The sequence below is a fragment of the Enhydra lutris genome, unplaced genomic scaffold (assembly GCF_002288905.1).
Source record: "Enhydra lutris kenyoni isolate GAN:26980312 unplaced genomic scaffold, ASM228890v2 scaffoldscaffold30, whole genome shotgun sequence".
NCBI lineage: Eukaryota > Metazoa > Chordata > Mammalia > Carnivora > Mustelidae > Enhydra > Enhydra lutris.
This window is the reverse complement of record NW_019154114.1, coordinates 18,321,663-18,342,771: the sequence shown is the minus strand read 5'-3', so window position 1 is coordinate 18,342,771 and position 21,109 is coordinate 18,321,663. Positions and strand designations below refer to the sequence as shown.

Sequence of the window (21,109 nt, the reverse complement as noted above, 5' to 3'; positions counted from 1 at the left end):
TGTGGTTGTTGCCCCTCCTGGGCTGTGACGGGCTCGAGGCTGCCTCTGTACCATTTGGTGTCACGTTGGGTCCTGTGGGGTCCCGGCGCTGTCCCTGTGCTTTTCAGAACTAGTCATAGAAAAGGGGAGGACCCTGTTCCTTATTTTTTAAATTTAATTTTGTACAGATTGTGCACAGTTCAGAAATATCTAAAGACAATGCAGGGAAAATTCCCGCAATGCTGTCCCTGTCCAGCAGGGGCTTACCTTACTTCCTCGTGTCTCCCATGTGATGGTTTCTTAATTTCTTGTACTCCCGCCTCCTGTGTTTGCCTATATGAGCAAATATAAACCGGTCTTATTTATGAAAGCCTTTAAGAAACATAATTCTTAAATATTGCATTAATCCCATTTCTACTGTAAGTTTAATTGTATTTTTTATAAAAATGTCTTGAGTGGTGGTACACAAGGCGATTCAGCTCTGTCCGAGAAATAATTCTGTGAGGTAACTTTGATTGATGCCGTTTCCCCTCCAGTCTGGTTAGGAATGAGGAACATTAGACGAGTCCATTAAACTGTGTAGAAATGCTCAGACGAAAGGGACGTATCTTGTGATAAGTCCTTTCAAGGAGGCACTGAGAGCTGTGGGGTTCAGCTCACCCTGGAAGGTGTACTGGAGGGTGAGGCGCTGGACGGCTGGCTGGGAGAGCGCGGCCGCCCCCACAGCACAGCTGTCCCTGGAGTCCGGCTGCCGGGACCTAGAATTTCCGGTGTCTGCTTCACATTTTGGAGCATCATTTGTTCTTGGTTTTCGTTTCTGACATTGAAGTTAATACGTCATGCTGCTTAAGGGTCTGTAGGGACACTTCGAAACAAACTCTGTTGTCGCCCTTGGAGACTTCCACTAAAACCCCTAAAGTCGTGTCTGGCGGTTGACTAGGTGTCCTACACCTCCTGGTTCCTGGACGCCTTCAATTACGCCATCCTGAAGAAGATGGATGTGCTGAACCTCAGCATCGGCGGCCCCGACTTCATGGACCACCCCTTCGTCGACAAGGTTGGTTGTGTCCCCGCATGAAGGACGGTGGTGCCTGGTGACAGCTTCTGCTCTGAGCGCTTTATCTCTGGTGCGCTGGTGGCCTGTCACCCACAGTGTGCCTGCCTCGTGAGGACGGCGGGTGGTGGCGCGAGCTTTGGCAACTTGCAGTGGGAGCGGCACACCTGCCGGCTCGGTTCCTTCTCCGAACGGCGCGTTCCTGAGCCTGCCCGGAGAGCGGGCTCTGCTCTGTGTGGCGGAAGGCCCCGTGCCCTGGGTCTCGTCAGCGCTCACGCACGTGCTGGTTGGCAAACGTCCATGTCCATGGGGGTCTAGAGTTACATTTTTAAGGTCAGCCTTCTTCCTTGAGGAGGACAGTTTGGACAGTTGTGTGCTGATCGAGACTGGCCTGCTTACTAAATAAATGTCTGCTAATCCCGTAGGTGTGGGAGTTAACGGCTAACAACGTGATAATGGTTTCTGCTATTGGCAATGACGGGCCTCTTTATGGGTAAGTACTCCCCCAGCGATGACTTGGAGGTGTTTCCCCCGAAAGAACTCCAGATCTGTTGTTCGTCTGTCTCTGTTTTTTCCTTTTTGTATCTGTCTCGAACTGTATCACGGGGACGTTCCCTGCACAACCGGCCAGGCTGTGAAATGAGCCAGTGCCCACCGCCTCCTGGGTCAGCTCAGGCTGGCCTCTTTTTGTTTAATTTTTTATTTATTATTTTCTTGTTTGCTGTTAGCAGTTTGGAGTCCTGCAGTTTTTACTCTACTTTTTTTTTCCTAAAATCAGTCAGGGAAGTAAACCTGCTAGAAACTAGTGGATTGCACGGTATTTATGGAGACCTGCTCTGTGCAAAGCCCGGGCATGAGAAGGTAGACGGGACGAGGGGCCTGTCGTCTTGGGAAGGACCGGGCGCAGCCGCCACAGAGCTGGCGGAGAGGGAGAGTGTGGGTCGCGATGCAGACCCGGCCAGCGTCTGCGGGTTGACGAGTGGGGTCACACGGAGGGAGGCAGAGAGAACACTGTCCCAGAAATGCCCCTTTGTGCTGGGTCGCTGTGAACTAACGCAGCGTGAGATGCGGAACATCGGTCACTGTGGTCCAGGCCCTGAGTTCTTGTCGAGTCTTTCACATCCGGCTCCTATTTTCCTGCAGGCGACACGTGTAAGTCCTCTCTCGTGCTGAAATACCGGCCTCCTTGTGGGTCGTCCTCCCGTGTGCGGTTTGGTGCCGTGACGGGGTGAGGTGGCCATGGGGGCGGAAGAAAACAGAGTGCGCCCACTGCTCTGCAGCCCAGTGGGGAGAGGCGAGCGTGTGTGCGCGTGCGTGTGCCCTCCCAGTCGCTCCCTGCACCGTGCGCCGACACCTCCGGGCGTGCACGCCGGGGTCCCGAGGACTGGCGCACTGACGCGAGGGGCCCCGGGCGCAGGGCCCGGCTCTGGGAGATGATTGTTGGTACAGGTCAGGGGCTGTACGTGCCGGCAGCCGTGGTTCCAGCCTGATTGTTGTTGGTGGTCCTGTCTCCTTGGAAGGGCCCCCGGTCCTGGTTTGCTGTGTCGCCTGCCATGTGTGTCCGGCTCCACTGTGGGACGCCCCGGTACTGCGTAGTCCCCTCCGGTTGTCTCGTTGCCCCTATCGTGTTTCTCTCCTCGGCCGCTTCTCCCATTTCTGGTCCCCCTCACTCCAGAGTCCCCAGACTGTCCATCCGCTTTCCAGCCTGTCTCCCTGCCTGGACAGTGTAAGGTCACTACTGTGGGAAGAGCGCAGGCCGTGGGGCCCTCTCGTCGCTGGGCCTCGGCCTCTCTGTCCGTCGCGGTGGGCGTGAGGCCACCCTGGGTGGCTCTTGCGAGGGGCGCTTGTGAGGGACACCTTCGACCTGCAGGGAAGGCTCTGCCAATACTGAGCCCTTGGAAGTGGTGGCTGGTCTTGTTCCTTGTTTTCTGTTCTTCTCAGACACGTTCTGGCAATTTTCTTATTTAAGACTCTGCTGTAGGTCATCATTGCCTAATCAGATACACTTTTCTGTTGTTTTTTAAGGTCCTCACTACTCTATCCTGGAACTGGCAAATCTTTCCTGTGAAGGCTCGCATAGTAAATACTTGAGGGTTTGCAGGCCGTGCGGAGCTCACTGTCAGCGCCCACCCGCCCCTGTAACGGGAAAGCGGCCCTGGATGTGTGTGGACGAGTGGGCGTGGCTGTTCCAGGGAAACGTGACGCGCACGGACAGACGGTGGGCCCGCTCGGGTCTGCAGCCCCGGTCGGGGAACTGGAGCCTGCAGGTGCTAGGTCTGCTCAGCCCCCCGGGCCCCCTGCGCACTCCCCAGGCCTGGTCCCCTCCTGGGTCTCCCTGCAGTAGCCCCATTCATCTGCCCCCATCACCTGTTCTTGCAGCTCAGCCTCCTCGCTTGTCTTTCCGTCTGTCCGCACCCCTCTCGCCAGCTCTGCACGCGCCATCTGACTGCTCTGCCCCACGCTGGTCACTCTTCTGAAATCCTGTGACTTCGGTGGGCTGTCATACTCTTACAGGCCAAGAGTTGTGCATTTCCCGTGTATCAGAGGAGCACCCTGGAAAGGGCCCTGCGTCAGACTCCCGTGTCACTTGTGGAGCCGCATGGGGCTCGTGCTGGGAAAGGCCCGGGCCCGCGCTGTGATGCTTTCCTGCTTGGGCGTCGGGGCGCTCGGCGGAGGACGGGGCTGTGCTCAGAGAGCTGTTGTCTGTCACAGGCGGGGCTCTGCCCGCGCCTCTGCAAGTAATGCATCCCCACAGATGCCCCGCCTGCCAGCCCCCCTCGGTGTCCTGCACCCTTGGCACACTTGGACTTCATTTTTGTCACAAGCCAATAAAAAAATCCCCGTTGGGGCCTCTGAGCAACCCGCTGGGAGCATGTCAGTGGTCGGTGGCCGGTGAGCTAAGAAGGCCATGCCGGGATTGAGTCCTGGTGCTTCATAATAGTTGGGTGAAAGCACATGCCCCGGAGTCTTGCTTCTAGAACCCCTTCCGCCCCTGCGAGTCACTTGTGGTTATTGAATTGTCACAGTTCCGGTTTGGGTGATGGAGCTGTAGCAGGTTAAGTTCAGAAATGGAGTTTCACGCATTAAAACTGGTACTTTCCAGCAGTTCGCTTTTATCTTAACCTCTTGTCTTTAGAATTAAAACCTTTTGTTGTGATTCGCTCCACTGTGATTCCTGCGCAGATCCAGCCCACTTGAGGTATCGAGGAGAATCGCATGGTCCTTCTTTATGTCCGCGCCGTGAGGGGTCCCGAGGAGGGTGGAGGGGTCGGTCCTCTGTCTGCCCTGAGGCAGGCCAGTTGAGAACCCTGACTTCATGGCGGTGGCAGGTGCCAGTGTGTGGCTGTCGCTGCTTCCCAGAGAAGTGTGCGATCTCGTGGGGGCGGCGGGCGTGCCCTGGGCGCGGTGTGCGAGTGATATGAGAGCATGTGAGCGGGTGACTGTCGTGGGCTCATGGACTCTTGCCATTCGGAGAGAGGACTCTGGGCCTGGAAGCACGATGGAGAAGAGTGTCTTGGGAGAAAACGAGGAGGTGCTCCACGTACGAGATAACAGCCTTAGCCCGGTGTGTGGGCAGCAGAGAGCGTGGCCTTTGGACAGCTATGAGGAGCCATATGAGAACCTAATGCCATCTCGGGTTTCTCTGGGAGTATTGGCCCTTACCTGAATTACCCTTTTTTTTTTTTTTTTTTTTTAAAGATTTTATTTATGAGAGAGAGACGGGGAGCTGGGTGAGGAGCCATGGGAGAGGAGCTGACTGTGCTCAGTGCAGAGTCTGACCCGGGGCTCGATCTCGGGACCCTGCGATCCTGACCTGAGCCGAAATCACTAGTCACATGCTTAGTCGATGGAGCCACCCAGGCACCCCCTGAATTACTCATGTAAACTGACTTCTCTTCCCTTGTGTTTTTGTGCCTTGCTCTAGCACGCTGAACAACCCTGCTGACCAGATGGATGTGATTGGAGTGGGCGGCATTGACTTTGAGGACAACATCGCCCGCTTCTCTTCGAGGGGCATGACTACCTGGGTAGGCTTTTCTTCACTAGCAGGATGTGCTGCACAGGACGTGTGTGTCCGAGCTGTGGGTGTGCATATAGGTGTGCCTGTGGAGGAGAGCTGGGGAGGGGCCGGGGCTGCGGGGGCTCGCCTGGCCACCAGGATGAGCGATCGGGCGCCATGGACATCTGCCGTCTCATCGTGGCGCACAGGTGAAGGTGAGCAGTCCTTCCTCCATGCTGGGGAAGAGGATATTTCTTGTCTTAGGAGGCCGGAGCGGCCAGTGAGAACAGCTCTTCCTCAGCTCTGCTGCCCTGGAGATAGTCCTGTTTAGCTGGAGTAGCGCCAGCACATTCATCATTTGGGCTCCTTGGGGTTCATGGTGCCGCTGAGTCGTCCTCCTTCACCCCCAGAGCGGAGCTGCTCGTGGGTAGCGCTCGGGTACTCCCGTCTGCCCCTCCTGGTGCTCTGATTCACGGTTCGTGTCCTTGGCCTTCACCAGGGCCTTGTGCTGTGGCGGCATTTTGAGCTGCTTGGTCTGGAAGGCACCTTCACGCGGTGCCCCACGCTGAGTCTGCATCCCATACCTAGTCATGTTTGAGAGCCGGGAAATACTCGCTCAGTTCAGACTGGCGTGCTTCTTTCTGACACAGTGTAAGATCTTGTCAATCTCGTTTTGCCTCAGTTTCCGGGACACTTAAGAGAGTACTCTGTTGGGGGCGCCTGGGTGGCTCAGCGGGCTAATAAGCCTCTGCCTTCAGCCCAGGTCATGATCTCAGGGTCCTGGGATCGAGCCCCGCATCGGGCTCTCTGCTCAGCGGGGAGCCTGCTTCCTCCTCTCTCTCTGCCTGCCTCTCTGCCTGCTTGTGATCTCTGTCAAGTAAATAAAAATTTTTAAAAAAGAGCGAGAACTCAGTCAAAATCTTGTTGCTCGTGCAGTTACGTTTATCATTCTGGGTGTTTTCTTTCCCCTCTGCTGACAGACGGACTGAAATCTCTAGCTGTGTCGTGTTATCCTTTCCTTGTAAAGAAACACTTTTCCTTAATTTTTAATTCTAATTTTCTGATATTTTTAATGTAATTCTAACGCATAAATTCCTTAGAGCAATCTCCAGGTTCTGGTCTTTTAGATACTCACTTTCAGTTGCTTTGTGGCATTACTCTTATACTGGCTATTATAAAGCACACCCCAAATAATTTCATTTTCTATATGGCCATTTTAGCGTGAGTTCTAGCGTGGTGAATTTCAGATAAAACCAGTGCATGGCTAAGGTTACGTCGTGTGGAAATACCCGTGTCCTCCCCGAACTGCGGTAGCCGCGTGCCAGCGCTGTGTTTTGGGGGTAACCAAGCTTCTCTCCTCCGTAGGAACTCCCGGGAGGCTATGGCCGCGTGAAGCCCGATATCGTCACCTATGGTGCTGGAGTGAGGGGCTCCGGTGTGAAGGGGGGCTGCCGGGCCCTGTCAGGGACCAGCGTGGCTTCTCCGGTGGTCGCCGGCGCCGTCACCTTGCTGGTGAGGTGAGTGCCACTCAGCAGAGAGGATGTGGTGCCCGCGGACCGGGACCTGGGTCCTGCTTGTCCCCAATCAGGCAGGAGGGTCGAGGAGCGTGCCGGGAACCTCGCTCCCTCCCTCTGCGCGCCTCCACCCCGTCTCGTGTGCGGGGGATTTGCGTGCGTGAGCACATGCTGACTCTGGCTGGAAAGCACTATGTGAGGGGACAGTACCTGCCACGGTTCCAGTGTCTGCTTTTGTTCCAGTTGGTTTATGGTAAATACCTAAAAAAAAAAAAAAAAAAAAAAAAAAAGATTTATTTATTTGAGTTGGGGGGAGAGGCAGAGGGAGAGGAAAAGAGAGAATCCTAAGCAGGTTCCATGCTTGGCACAGAGCCTGACCCGGGCCTTGTTCTCAGGACCCTGTGATGATGACCTGAGCCGAAATCAAGGGGCAGGGGCTTAACCGGCTGAGCCACCCAGAGGCCCCTTAAAGAGTCCGTTGTTTAAGGGGTGCTTTCAGCTTGGGTCATGATCTCAGGGTCCTGCATTGAGCCGCGTGTCCTCAGGCTCCCTGCTCCGCGGGGAGTCTGCTCCTCCCCCTGACCACCCCCCAATTCATGCGTGTGCGCGCGCTCTCTTTCTGTCTCAAATAAAGCTTTTTAAATAAAAAGCGGTTATAGTTCACAGCAATATTGAGGAAGGTGTGGGATTCGCCATGGACCCTGTGCCTCCATTTTATTTTGTTTAACATGCCGATTTTGTGCTATAGTTGTTAAGTCCAAGCAAGTGTGTATATCAGGCAGGGCACAAAAAGTCTGATGTTTTCCTTCCTTTCCTTAGGGAGTCCCCTTTCTTCATTTCCTTAGGGAGTCCCCTTTTTTCATTTCCTTAGGGAGTCCCCTTTTCGTGTGCTCTCTTAGCCGCGGAGCTGTGGTCAGGTTGCGGGACGGACCGTCTCAGTGTAATTTATCAGTCCGTCTCATTGAATCCCTTGTACGCTTGGAACAGAGCTTGGTGACTGGCCCTTACTTCTGCAGAGAGTGAGGTTGGAGGATGTTCTCAGAGGCATTTGGCCAGAAGTGACGCTCACGGGCTGTGACTTAGTTGGATGGGCCGTGTGCCTCAGTCCGAAGGTTACAGAGAGGTCTTCGGAGTTCGTGCTCGTTTGGTGTTTTCCCCCAAATCGCTCTCTACTGGGGTGAGGTGTCGGTTGAGCTTTTGTGTTGGGCTCACATAAACTCGTGTAGTGGAAAGTTAATGTAGTCCGTGTTAATTTTAAAAGTAAGAGGGAAATGATAGTAGATGTTTTTATATCTGAAGTTCTTTTTTAAAGCAAGTAAGTTTATGTTGATTTTAGCTTCTGAGGCCTGGGCTGTTTTTTAATTAGTAATCTTTGATAAAGGTAGCTGTCTATCTCTGTCCTCCTTTTCCCATCCTTCCCTTAGTGTTCAGAGCCATAGTCTTGAAAATACAGACCCTGGCTGGGGTGGTCTCTGGAGAAGAACCCTGTCTTTTTTCTTCCATTAGTTTTCCTTACCCCATGTTCTGTGTGGAGAGGCGGCGGCGAGGGCCCGCAGAACGTGGAGTCGCCTGGCGCACACAGGCTTTCATACTCGGGAGCAGGGGGGAGCACGCTCGACTAGGGTTCAGCTACGCTCTTGCTTACAGGGCACAGAGACCCTGGCTCCTTCCCCACCGACTGTGACTGTGGGCCGGGCTGAGGTTCAGCTGCACTCCTGAGCCCAGTGGACCTCTCCCCATTGGGCGAGCGGGGAGGAGAGGAGGCTTTCGTTTCCAGGAGCTTCTCTAAGTACAGCTGCTTCCAGTGTCATGGAAGGCTTTGACCTTCCTGTCTCCCTGCAGCTCAGAAGTGCGCCCAGGGCGAGTCTGCTCGCCTCCAGCCTGGCAGCCCTCCTGAGGAGGCCGGGCCTGGCCTTTGGTCTGGCCTGTCGGCGCGGGGGTGGGCGTGTGCGGCTGTGGCCAAGCTCCTGGTGGCTCTTCTGGTCTCAGTCCCGCTGGACCACCTCGGCCTCCCCTGACACTGGATGGCCCACCCAGACGAGTGGAAACCCCGCGCACCCTTCCAAGACCAGCCACACTCATAGATACTCGGGACCTGTGCAGAGTCTGTGTCTCTTTTTCATTTTCTGGGTTTTGTTCCCCACGTTGAGGGGTTGACACTTGCATTTATGATTTGTGAGCACAGAGAAACTGCGTGTTTGTGCTGGCATTCTCCAGCGCCGATGGCACCTGCGCATCCCGGGCCTCCTGGCCAGGTAGAGCCGTGTGTTCGTTTGTCCGGTGCGTTCTGATGGGGCTGCGGCCCAGGCGTGTGCGTGCTGTTGGCCCTTCCCCGCAGGGAGGCGGCGCAGCAGGTGGAGGCCGTGGGGGTCACTTGGCCCTGTGGCTCTCGCCTGTCCCAACGGGAGGTCCTCCGCGGCCCCGTCTGGTGTCCGCTCCTTCCGCTGCAGGGTGCTGTCGCGGCTGGTCCACTTCCTTCTGCCAGCCGGCTTCCCTGCCCCTCAGGAGCCAGGCGCTCTGACCTCTTCTGCCTCCTGCCGCCTCTGCGGTCTGTTGAGTCACGTCACTAGGAAAATAAGTGTTTCTAATAGACTCAGTACAAACAGGCAGAAGCTCCCTGAGTCACGTGGCTAAGAAGTCGTCCTGAGACAGGTGCAAAAATGGCACGTTCCTTCTAAGCCTGCTTGGGCTTGACCGGAGCAGCCCCCGGGAGATGTGACGCCAGATCGGAGGTCACAGGTCTGCGCGTCCACAGGGATAGTCCAATTTTCCTCCTTCCACCGAGAGGTAATGAGCAAATCCGTGATTTTCTCTCCAGCACAGTGCAGAAGCGTGAACTGGTGAACCCGGCCAGCATGAAGCAGGCGCTCATTGCGTCCGCCCGGAGGCTTCCTGGTGTGAATATGTTTGAGCAGGGCCATGGCAAGCTGGATCTCCTCAGGGCCTATCAGATCCTCAACAGCTACAAGCCGCAGGCCAGGTTGGTACGCTTCCTCTACATCGGCCTCCCTCCCGCCCTGGCCTCTGAGGGTGGTGCCCCCACTCCCTGCACGGGATCCTGGCCTCGGGGCCGGAGCTGGACACTGATCGCACTGCGCTGGACCCTCGGGGAGGGCGGACGCCGCTGCTGAGGGGACGATGCCGCCAAAGTGCGGTTCAGCTCACGTTTCGCTGCTTGGAACACACGTAGCTTAAGATACTGATTTGGTTTCTTTATACTCTTTTTTTTTTTTTTTGGTTAAAGATTTATTTTGGAGAGAGTCCTCAAGCAGACTCCCTGCTAAGCACGGAGCCCAGCGTAGGGCTCGATTCCAGGACCCTGAGAGCATGACCTGAACTGAAATCAAGAGTCGGTCGCTTAACTGACTGAGCCATGCAAGGCACCCCAGAACTTTCTTTTAAAATAATCTTAGGTTTGCAGAAATTTGCAAAGGTAGTGTCGCTGTTGTCACTTATCCTTTACCCAGCTTCCCCGATGCCAGCACCTTTGCTGACAGTACTTGAACGCTTGGAGCCAGCCAGGGAGCCCTGACACTCTGCTGTGATGAAGCCATAGGCTAGGCTCACAGGCACCCGGGCCCCGGTGCGCTGTGTCCATCTGGCCGGGATTCAGGCCTGAGCTCTTGCCCTGCCTTACCAGTCCCTCCAGCCTTTTGTAGCTCATCTGTCTTTTGCTACGTGACCACGACTCGTTTGGGAGTGCTGGTTACTTACATAGTGGGCAGTAAGTAGACTGACTCTCGATGTGAGTTTACCTGATGTTTTCTCATGGTTAGTTTGAGGTTATGTATTTTTAGTCAGAGTTGGTTTTGTTTTTTATTTTGAAATTTTTATTTGAAATAATTAGATTTACAGTGAAGTCACAAAGAGTACGTTGAGGACTACAGCTTAGGGAACGCGGTGCCAGTCTCAAAGCCTGGAAATTTAACACTGCTTTGTTACCATGGGCTTATCTCCAGACTCTACTCATGTCACCCGCTGTGTGTCCCATCCTTTTCCGGGTCCAGGATGCAGCCACCATCCTGCAGTACACCGGGTGGGCCCATATGTCTGGTCTCCTGCGAGGACACTTCCTCAGTTCCTGTTCCTCTTACGGCTGGTGGTGTCCATTCACCTCGTGTGATTGAGGTGGTGCGTCCCTCTGTGTCCTCCAGGAGGCAGGCACCGAGGAGGAGGGCATGTCTGTGAGATCAGCTACAGGGAAGGGACCTAGGAAGGACAATGGGAAGGAGACAGGAAGAGTCTGAGGGCTGCCACGGCACAGGTCCCAGAGTGTGTCCACTGATGAGGAGCTCTTGAACCAGAGTGGCCCATTTGAGGAGCCTGTGTCTCGGGCTGGGACTGCTCTGGTTCCCCCCATGCTCAGCTTTGGCCGGGGGGCAGCAGGGGGCGGCTTGCCCCAGCACAGACATGGCAGAGGGTCCATTGGCCGTGCTCCTGCAGCAGATCTGAGCAGCAGGGCTCCTGGCTCCATAGGTGGCACCTGCCAGGTCCCTCCCCCGTCCCCTGTGATTGCTAAGTGTATTGTGTGGGCGCACTTGGAGATGATCCTGTTTCTTCTCTTTTTCTGTTTTTTTTTTTTTTTTTTTTTTTTAATTTCTTTTAAAAAAATTTTTATTTGCGGCAGCGAGAGAGTGAGTGAGCATAAGCAGAGGGGAGGAACAGAGGGAGATGGAGAAGGAGGCTCTGCTCTGGACAGGGAGCCTGATGCCGGGCTTGATCCTAGGAGCCTGGGATCATGACCTGAGCCAGAGGCAGATGCTGAACTGACTGAGCCACGCAGGCGCCCGGAGATCCTGTTTCTAACGTCTTTTGACTCACGGGTTCCACATCCATTGCTGGTTCTTGCCTGTAACAGTGTTAATTTAGAGGTTGCGCTCTGCTGACTTTGTTTCTCTCGTTCCTCCTGTGTTTATTAGTTGAAATTCTCTAAGGAAGAGCTGTCCCTTTTCTCTCCTGTATTTGCTTACCCACTGGTTTATATCAGAGAGGGCATGGGGGGGTTTGTTTTCCTCTGGATTGGAGCCATCGATACCATTGTTGATTTTGTTGCTCGGATCGTCCCAGATTTGGGACCCGTTGGAGGCTCCTTCTAGTTGGCTGCTGTCTCTTTGCGGCGCTCCTCACTTGTGTTTTGAACACGTTCTCACTGTTGCAGCCCGGGCTGAGCACCCGTTTCCAGCCCCGGCCGGGGTGTTCCTTGTTTCCGCTCGCAGCCCCACCCTGCCATGGGAGGGGGTGTCCGGAAGCAGCGCCCCGCAGCAGTGCGCCCCCGGCCGCTGGGCTTGTGGCTTTGCCGGCCCTTGTAGCAGACGGCTGGGCAGTGCGTGCTCATGGTGTCCACACTGGTGTCTGTCTGTCTGTCGCTGTGGGTAGGAGCTCACGGATCCATCGCTCCCCGGCCCCGCCCAGGCGGCGGTTCTCCGGCGCGTCTCTCCTTACGGGGGCCGCGCTTCTCCCCCGCGCCGGCACGGAGCGTTCGCCTGCTCGCTCAGTCCTCACGGTCTGTGCCGCAGAGTTCTGGAATGGCTGCGCCCTCCCGTCATGAAACACAGCTGTCCTGACTGGAGTGCAGGGTCTCTGTCTCTTCGGCTGTGTGGCACGTGGCCCTGCTGTGCCCCCGAGGACTCCAGCCGCCTCTGTGGTGCTTCCTGGTGCTTCGCTGCTCATCCCACCCCTCCCTCCCGCTCAGTTTTGATCCAGTTGGTTAGTTTGTGTCTCTTTGTGGATCCCCCCACGTCGAGGTGCACAGGGGAGCCCCCCCCGCCCCGTTCCTGCTCCCACTCCCCCATCTCTCCACCCGGTCCCCACCCACCCCGTGTGGGTACCAGTCTCATTAGTTTGGGTTTATCCTTCTTGTGTTTCTTTTTGCACAAATGAGCAGATACACGTGTACGTTCCTCCCTTTTCCTCTGTTAAGAACAACATCACTGCACATGTTTTTTTGCTTTTTGTTTTTTTCACTTAACAGCATCCTGGAAATCACTCCGTGTCAGCTCGCCGAGACCGGGCCTTGTCTCTTCAGCTGCTTCCTTCTCTGTGGGCGTTCGGATGACTCGCGGCGCGTGCTGATGGCCTGCCGCAGGGAGCGCCGCCGCGCCCGCGCACTGTAGCTGCACAGGGGGGCTGTCCTCGGGAGGGGCAGAGCCGGGGGGGCTGGGTCCACGGTAAGACAGTGCGGGGGTTTGTTAGGTCCCGCCCTGCCCCCGCTGCAGAAGGGTTGTGCCTGGCGGCGGGCCTCAGCCACAGGCGCGTGCGGGCCTGCTTCCCGGAGCCCCCGCCGCAGGACGCCCTCCGTGCTTAACTAGCGGCCGGTCTGATAGTCTGATGGGGGACAGAGCGGCACTCAGCGCTGCTTTCATCCGTGTCTGGTTCTGAGTGAGGTGGCGCACTTCGTACTGAAGGGCTGTTTTTATCCCTTTCTTGGGAAGGATCTGCTTATTCTTTGATTTTCTGTGTGGTTTTGTTCCTCAGTTTTGAAGACTTCTTTACAGAGCAGGGTCACTGAGCCTCTGTCAGCGATACGCGCTGCAGATCTTTCTCTCCGTGTGTCGGTTTTTTGACTTGCTGTGAAGTGTTTGTTGTGTTCAGTGTGTTTCTCCAGTAGCCACATTTGTTAGGTTCTTGCTGGTGTTGCCAGCCTGGATTTTGAGTCACAGAAAGCTTTTCTCTGCACGAAAGTACAAGGAATTCACCCACGTTTTCTTCTAATTTGTGTTTGCGTCCTTCTGTATCCTCAAGTTTCTCTGGTGTGTGGAGTTTATTCTTGTGTCCATGTGAAACCGGGATCTTACTGTGTCTTTGCCACACGGCCACCCATCTGTGAGCTCCCGTTCCAAAACGTCTGTCTTTGCCCCAGGGATGCGACGTGCTGTCCTTCGAGACTCTGGGTCCTGGGTATTCCCTGGGGGTGGTTCTGTGCCAGCCAGGGCCTCCAGAGTTCCAGAATCGTGGAAGGAAAGAGGTGCTTCCCGCTCACCGTGCCACACACGAGCAGTCTGGGCAGGCCGGCCTGGTGGCCTCTGAGCATAGGGAGTGTTGCGAAGTAGGTCCCTGGGTGTCAGCCCAGGGCGGCCCTATGAGCAGCTGTCTCTGGCTCGGGTCCCCACACAGATGTGCTTCTGCAGCTCTAGTGCCTTTTTGTCCTTTTCTGACCCAGTGTTCTTTGTTTCAGCCTGAGCCCCAGCTACATCGATCTGACCGAGTGTCCCTACATGTGGCCGTACTGCTCCCAGCCCATCTACTACGGAGGGATGCCAACGATCGTCAACGTCACCGTCCTGAATGGCATGGGCGTCACGGGAAGGATTGTGGATAAGGTGGCACCGCTCTCGGGCTTGTAGCGAACCCAGACATGGCCCAGCCTTTGTGCCTTGTCTCCCTCTCTCGCCTGTTAAAGCAGGGCAGGTTTCCTCCTGTCCTGGGTGCTAGGGTGTGGAAGCGGTGACTTCTTTTCTCCTGAGTCTGAAACTGATAAGCTCAGAATAAATTCATGGAGCCAACTTGGTACTTTTTGACTTTGGCATCTCAAACTTGGCTCCTGAATGGACTAATTATATTTGATTCTTCATTATATGATTTCCCACCTGTAATTAAATGGCCACCTGTCATTACTGTGTTCTTGAGTGAGCACGAATGGGCCCTCTAGTTGAAAAGGGGTGTTCTTGTTTTTAGTCTTGTTTTTGTAATTTTTCTTTTACCTCCCGCATAAGCGTTATCATGATAGTAAAGGACTAGGAAAAGAGAGCAGGGAAATCACTTCCAGCCCCCCAGCACACTAACCTGACCACTGTTTTCAAATTATTATTTTCCAGCCTTTATCTCAGGTATGTGTTTTTGTTCTCTGTAAGGCCCAAGTTTTGTCTCATCTTCTCTGTTCTCATTATGTTGTCAGATGTAACTCCGCACAGCCTCGGGGCCCTTGCTCACACCTATTTGATATCACAGAGCTGTGCTAAATCATAATTTACCTACTGTCGTTTTTTTTTTTTTTAACCCAAAACCCTTCTTTTAGCCTTCAGGGAATAAGCTGTTCTTTTCAAGATAATTGTGATGAGCGTACAAAAATGGGCGTTTACAGTGCAGGTTTACATAATCCAGACATTAAATTAAAAGAGATTTCTACTTTGTTGTCCGTAAAAGACAAAACAGAACTCTCTTCACTCTCAGGCCTCGTCCTCTGTTGGCGGAGTATTTCCACTGAGCACGGATCCGAGTGTCCTTCCTTGGGGTGTGATTTGAAATATCGTCACCAGAGCTCAGAAACTTGCCAACGGTTTCCGTATCACACTTCTTCACAGTATGAATTCTTGATGTCACATCTGTCCACACGCAGAGGCTGCACCTGTGACTGCTTAGTGTCACGTTAGCTGCCTGGGCCCTGTGGGAAATGGCCTGCATCCGGGGCTTGGACAGCTGGGGGTTTCCGGCTGTAAATGTCTCACTGAGCATCTTTGCATACGCGGTTTCCTTTTCTTCTGAAATACGTTTCTGACGGGAACTCCCTGGAGTGGAATCCCGAGTCAGAGAGCGTGGACATTACTGTGGCCCTTGGTACACTCTACTGAACTCTTGCCAGGGGTTAGGTCCGTGCACGCTGCTGTCAGCAGACCTGCCAGCACTCTGCAGAGGGCTCCATTGTCTGCACGGGCCGGGACAGCTCTTAATTTTAATTCCATGAGGCTGTTAAAAATCGAAATAAAATCCACATACCATAAAATGAAGCCTTTTAAATCAAGTGATTCAGGAGCTCCTAGTATATTCACAACTATTGATGTTCTGTAATTCCTGAACGTTCTCATCGCCGGAAAAGGAAAAGCCCCGTTAGCAGTCGCTCCCCATTCTCCCTCCTCCCAGCCCTGGGCAGCTCCTGAGGGCCTTTTGTCTCTGCAGCTGCTGCTTGTGGACAGCCCGTACACATGGGGTCACACCCGGTGTGGCCCGTCGTGACTGGCCTTTCGCGCAGCATCTTTGTGGTTCATCTGTGTTCTAGGTCGTCGGTGCTTCGTTCCTCTTCGGAGCTGAGTGATAGCTGTTGTGTGGTTGGGCCACGTTTGTGTATGCATCAGTTGGTGGACGTTTGGTTTGTTTGAAGGTGGTTCATCTTTTAACTTTAAATTCAGAGGGGAGGAAAGGCATGTTTTGCTTCTGAGGTCTTCTCCGGTTATCTGGGAGGTGGCGGTCTCCAGGTTGGTTCCCCGGTTATATGGCCCCTTGTGTGAGGTAGCTTTTCATTCCCGTGACCTGTTCTTCCTGCTGGAATTCAGGGTTTTTCTGTCGATCTGAACCTCTCTCTGTCCTAGAAGAATTAACCATTGTTGCGTTATACGTAACAGTTTCTCCCAGATGAGTGTCTTTCTCTTTGACGCTAGTGGTAGTGTTATTTACATAGTTCTTTTTGGTTTCGTACAAGTTCCACACTTTGCTATTGCTTGAATTTTCATCTTTCATAATTTCTCGTTTCAAAAATTAGAAACTTTTTTCTCCACAGTAGGACAAAAATCTTGATTTTATTTTGTATTACTATTCCTTTTATGCTTGTAAGATGCTTACTTTTCTCTTCACTGTTGAATTCATTTGATACATGTCATAAGAGATAAAAACTAACTTTTTTCTGTTGTTAACCAGTGATCCCTGGAGCATTTGTCACAAATCCCTTTCCTTCCTCAATGTTTGTGGTGCCGTATCCTACAAACACCATCTTTTTCAGATTTTTTTTTTTTTTAAATATGCTGACTTGGGAGAATATTACTCTCTGACTTGTGAGGGAAATGAGTAATTTAGGTTGGTTTGAAATACTGGTCCATTTCGTAGGAGCGAGTCTCTGTTTCTTCCAGATGCCTCCTCACATGGTCCCCTCTGCCTGGCCACAGGCCCCCTCTCCCTCCGGGCACCCTGCAGAGACCTGCCTGCCCGGCCACTGGCTGTGTGGTCTGAGTTTGGACAGTCAATCCACACCATTTTAGTATTTTCTTACTTTATATTGCTGTGATTTTTAAAGCATACAAATAATTAAAAATTGTTCTCAAATTGGAGAGTTTTTGTTTATTTATGTTCTTTATCAGATAAAAGTTCTTTGCCAAACCATTGTCTTTTTTTTTTTTTTAAGCTTGGCAAAAAATCCTCTTTACCATCGGAGACTGTCCAAATTAGTTGTTTCTAGACTGTTCTAATGGATGCTGTTCCAGACTTGAGCTAGTCTGCTCCGGTTGTAGGTAGTTTAGGATCGGAACATAAGTGTCCTTCGGCGCTGCTGAGAGGAGCAGGGGTCTGAGGCCGAGATGGGGAAGGCTGCAGGTGAGCGTCTCACTGAAGCCTCTGCATGGTTCTCTCTGCAGCCTGACTGGCAGCCCTACTTACCGCAGAATGGCGACAACATAGAAGTTGCTTTCTCATACTCCTCCGTGTTATGGCCGTGGTCCGGCTACCTGGCCATCTCTATCTCTGTCACCAAGAAGGCAGCTTCGTGGGAGGGCGTTGCGCAGGGCCACGTCACGGTCACCGTGGCTTCACCGGCGGAGGGGGGGGGGGGCGCGGGGGGGGGGGGGGGGCCTGCCCTTGACCTTCCACCGGCTCCTGCCAGGAAGTGGGGGGTGGTGCTGGGAGGTGCAGGCCGAGTGCCTGGGGTCTGGGATTTGAAGCCGGCTGACGGGTGTGATGAGGCTTGCAGGCCGTGGTCGGGGCTGCCCGGGCCTGTGCAGCAGCTGGAGTTTCAGAGCCCACTCAGCAGTGAGTAGGGCTGCCTCCATGGTCTTGTGAGCCACAGCAGATCAGAGTATCTCATGCAGGAGTTCAAGTTCAGAATGATTGCACAAATACTCGTGCTCTACAGGGGGCTGTGGGGCCAAACCCGTGTAGTCCGGTAGGTTTTAGAAACAAGGGGCCTTGGGGCACCTGGGTGGCTCAGTGGGTTAAAGCCTCTGCCTTCGGCTCAGGTCATGATCTCAGGGTCCTGGGATCGAGCCCCGCATTGGGCTCTCTGCTCGGCGGGGAGCCTGCTTCCCCCTCTCTCTCTGCCTCTCTGCCTACTTGTGATCTCTCTCTCTCTCTCTCTCTGTCAAATAAATAAATAGATGTCTTTAAAAAAAAAAAAAGAAAAGAAACAAGGGGCCTTAAATCTTACATCTTAAATTCTGAAAGGAAGGATTTAATGGGATGAACTGTGACATGTGAATATTTCTTCCCACATTTGTCATTAGGAATGCTTGTGTTCAAATTATTTGCATAAATTGATACCTAGAAGTGATTTTTTTAAACCCAGAAGCCTGACAGTTTCTTCTGAGCAAAAGGGGCAGTTTGAATGCCTGTTACTTATTTCAGTCGAAAAATGGCGCAGAACAGACTTCCACCGTGAAGCTCCCGATTAAGGTGAAGATCATTCCCGCTCCTCCGCGGAGCAAGAGAGTTCTCTGGGACCAGTACCACAACCTCCGCTACCCACCCGGCTACTTCCCCAGGGATAACCTGAGGATGAAGAATGACCCTCTGGACTGGTGAGCAGCCACCAGCTGTCATGCTTACCTCCTGTCTTCCCACAACAGGCGAGCCTGACCTTAGCCCCCCCCACCCCCCGAGCTCGTCCTCAGTTGCTGTCTTTCCTTACTCCGCCGGGTCAGTCAGCACGCTTTCTCAGTCCTGCCTTCTCAGCGTGTCCCCGAGTCCTGCCCGGCCGGCTGCTGTGCCTCTGCTCCCCGCCCCGTCCGCACCCAGGTCATTGTCCTTGCCTGCCTGGACGGCAGCCTCCTGGCCAGTCTCACTCTTCCCCTAAAGTCCGTTCCCCATGCAGCAGCCCTGGTAATCTTAAAAAGCAGGGATTCGAGCACTCTTGGCCTCAAACTCTCCAGACTCGTTCACATGCCAGACTCCCTGCTATGTCTTGCTCCACTGTCCAGACCCTGCCCCATGCCAGCCCTCGGCCAGCCCTCCAGGGCAGCTGGCTTGGCTTCCTTGTGGCCCGTACGCCAGGCCCACGGTGGCTCTCTGTAAGTACTGGAGTTTGGACTTAATGCTGGAAGTGGGGGAGGAGGGAGCCTTGAAAGATGGGGGCAGGGCACTCACAGGTGTGATGGGCTTTTCATGAAGATGTCTCTGGAAGGCTCGGCCCAGAGGTGGGGGCGCAGGAGTGGTGAGAAGTTGGTGGGCCAAGGTAGGGGCCACGTCATAGAGAAGATGGGTTCGTGCTGTGGGTGAGCTGGCTCTGGAGGGCTCAGGGAGGCCCCGGAGCTTCCATGGGGCGCTTGGCTCGGGGCTTATGGAGAGGGCACAGTGGGAACACGAGTGAGCTCTGGGCAAAGGGATGGGGAGGTGATCCACATTGGTGCTGCCCAGTTAATGTCACTAGGCTCTGCGTTCCCGTGCCGGTCTGGCGGTGGCTCTCCATGCTTGCCGCCGCCAGCATGACGCGTCAGGGCACTTGGCAGAGCAGCTCTTCGGTCAGTCCGAGCTCATGCCATATACGAGATTGCCTGGTACCACCCGCTTCACGTGCCAGCCCAGAGCGCACTGGTCTGCGGAGGCTGAGCTCCGTGTGGTCGGCGGGAGCCCCCAGGCCCCTCTGGCGGCGAGCCGCGGGGTGTGAGGCGCCCGGCGTGGGAAGCCAGCTGTGTGGCCGGCTAAGCCCTTGTCACCAGCAGGGACGGGGCCATCTAGTGCGGGGCGTGTTGTCTTTCAGGAACGGCGACCACATCCACACCAACTTCAGGGACATGTACCAGCACTTGAGGAGCATGGGCTACTTCGTCGAAGTCCTCGGCTCCCCTTTCACGTGCTTTGACGCGAGTCAGTATGGTGAGTCGCCGCGGGCGCCGGCCCCGTGTCCTTCCCACTGGGTCGCGGTGTGGGGAAGGACGGACTGCGGGCTGAGCGAGAGGGGGCGGGTGCGGGGCCTGCCGTCCTCGGGGAGGCTGCAGCTGGACTCTGCGGCAGAGTGACATGCCTTCCCTCCGGCGGTGACAGTGGTAACCTTTGGGGAAAGGGGACACTGGCAAACTCGGGACAAGGATATTTGTGTGTTTTATGTATTCATTTTAATTGAAAGAAATTAGTGCTGAATTTTGCTGCTTCTCCATCGAGTGACATCTGTGTACCTGGGCGTCACACACGAAGGAGGCCAGCGTTGTTAGTAGGTGACTGTGCTTTGAACCCTTGTCCTCTGTTTTTAACCCCTTTTAGTGGGGTATGGGGGCTTCAGACCAAAATATTAGAAGCTGGAGCTTGAGACGCGGACGCCAGGGAAATGAGTGTGTTTCTGAAGCCACGAGTCCCACGGTTCAGAGGCACAGAGTCTCACCACCCGCAATCCGTCCCTCAGGAACTCTGCTTATGGTGGACAGCGAGGAGGAGTACTTCCCTGAGGAGGTCGCCAAGCTGAGACGGGACGTGGACAATGGCCTTTCACTCATTGTCTTCAGTGATTGGTACAACACGTCTGTCATGAGGAAAGTCAAGTTTTACGACGAAAACACAAGGTACTGATGGGAGTTGGTATTTGATAAGAAATTTGGCCTTTTGAGGATTAAATTCTGTCCAGCATGTACTTAAGAGGACTGGTCTGAAGGCAGTCCTTCCGTGGCCAGAGACAGGCTCAGACGCGGGGCTGGAGCAGGCTCCCCGGCCCCCACAGCGATGCTGCTGAGATTAGTTACCGATCAGGTATTCCCAGTGTTTTATGAATGTTTCATTAGAACAGGTTTTTCTTCAGAGTCTGTGACTTCAGCTTTAAAGACTTCTTTCTCATCTCTTCACGAACCCGCTTGTGGTCCACGCTCTGGAGTGGTGTGTTTGTGCACACGTGGTGCGTGGCGTCCAGTGCGTTTAACTTTCATTTACTCTGTGCACTGGCTGAAGCGTTTATGTTCCATTGTCGCTCAAGCCCAGACGGGGGGTTTCAGCTGAAACCTTAGTGTGCCCAGGCTGGATCCTGGCAGCTACATTTAGTCTCATCATGAAAAGACCGAGAGTGAGTGAGTGAGTGAGTGTGTGTGTGTGTGTGTGTGTGGTGGGAGAGTGGTTGCAACCCCTCACAGCCCGAGCCCCCTGTTTGTTCCCTAGGCAGTGGTGGATGCCGGACACTGGAGGGGCGAATGTCCCCGCTCTGAACGAACTTCTCTCCGTCTGGAACATGGGGTTCAGCGATGGCCTATACGAAGGGGATTTTACTTTAGCAAACCATGACAGTAAGGTTTCGTTTGTTCTTTAAAAGGGGCCATGATCTCAGGGTGCGAGAGCATAAGCCACATGTCTTTGAAGACACGGTTTCAGAGGGAGAGGACGGTGTGATTCCTGAAGAAGGAGGGTCTGTAGGCAGAACGGGTCAGTGTCTTCAAAGAGGACATCTGCAGTAAAGCTGTCACTTTATCCAGATTCTTCAAATGCGAGTCTTGTCTGCAGGCCTTCCTGATCTTGGTGCCACTGGTCAGGTTCTTGACCTCACTGACGTCTGTTCCTGGAGAGGGAAGCCCTCAGGGGTCCCTGATTTATAAAATTCTGTTCAGGAAATCACTTTGCATGTCTCTCTGAAGAGGTTTCCCCGCAGGTTAGTTTTGGTAACTTGTCTCTAGAACA

The 21,109-nt window shown here is 54.1% G+C and overlaps 1 protein-coding gene across 4 annotated transcripts in view; it reads left to right on the top strand.

Moving 5' to 3' along the window:
• The window catches only part of LOC111153024 (membrane bound transcription factor peptidase, site 1), a 53,257-nt gene that overhangs the window by 20,636 nt on the left and 11,512 nt on the right, over window positions 1-21,109 (top strand). The window contains exons 7-19 of one of the 4 annotated variants that reach the window (XR_002640979.1): window positions 920-1,036; window positions 1,459-1,526; window positions 4,959-5,061; window positions 6,399-6,550; window positions 9,366-9,527; window positions 12,519-12,608; window positions 13,722-13,866; window positions 16,885-17,063; window positions 17,863-18,039; window positions 19,218-19,333; window positions 19,857-20,013; window positions 20,597-20,721; window positions 20,936-21,080. Coding sequence is in view for 3 of the 4 variants with exons in the window: in XM_022511828.1 (XP_022367536.1) it covers window positions 920-1,036; window positions 1,459-1,526; window positions 4,959-5,061; window positions 6,399-6,550; window positions 9,366-9,527; window positions 12,519-12,608; window positions 13,722-13,866; window positions 16,885-17,063; window positions 17,863-18,039; window positions 19,218-19,333; window positions 19,857-20,013; window positions 20,597-20,721 (1,591 nt within the window). In the remaining variant the exon portion in view is untranslated. Of the gene's footprint in view, window positions 1-919; window positions 1,037-1,458; window positions 1,527-4,958; window positions 5,062-6,398; window positions 6,551-9,365; window positions 9,528-12,518; window positions 12,609-13,721; window positions 13,867-16,884; window positions 17,072-17,862; window positions 18,040-19,217; window positions 19,334-19,856; window positions 20,014-20,596; window positions 20,722-20,935; window positions 21,081-21,109 lie in introns of all 4 variants that reach the window. The other 3 variants (XM_022511828.1, XM_022511829.1, XM_022511830.1) reach the window with 3 other exon arrangements.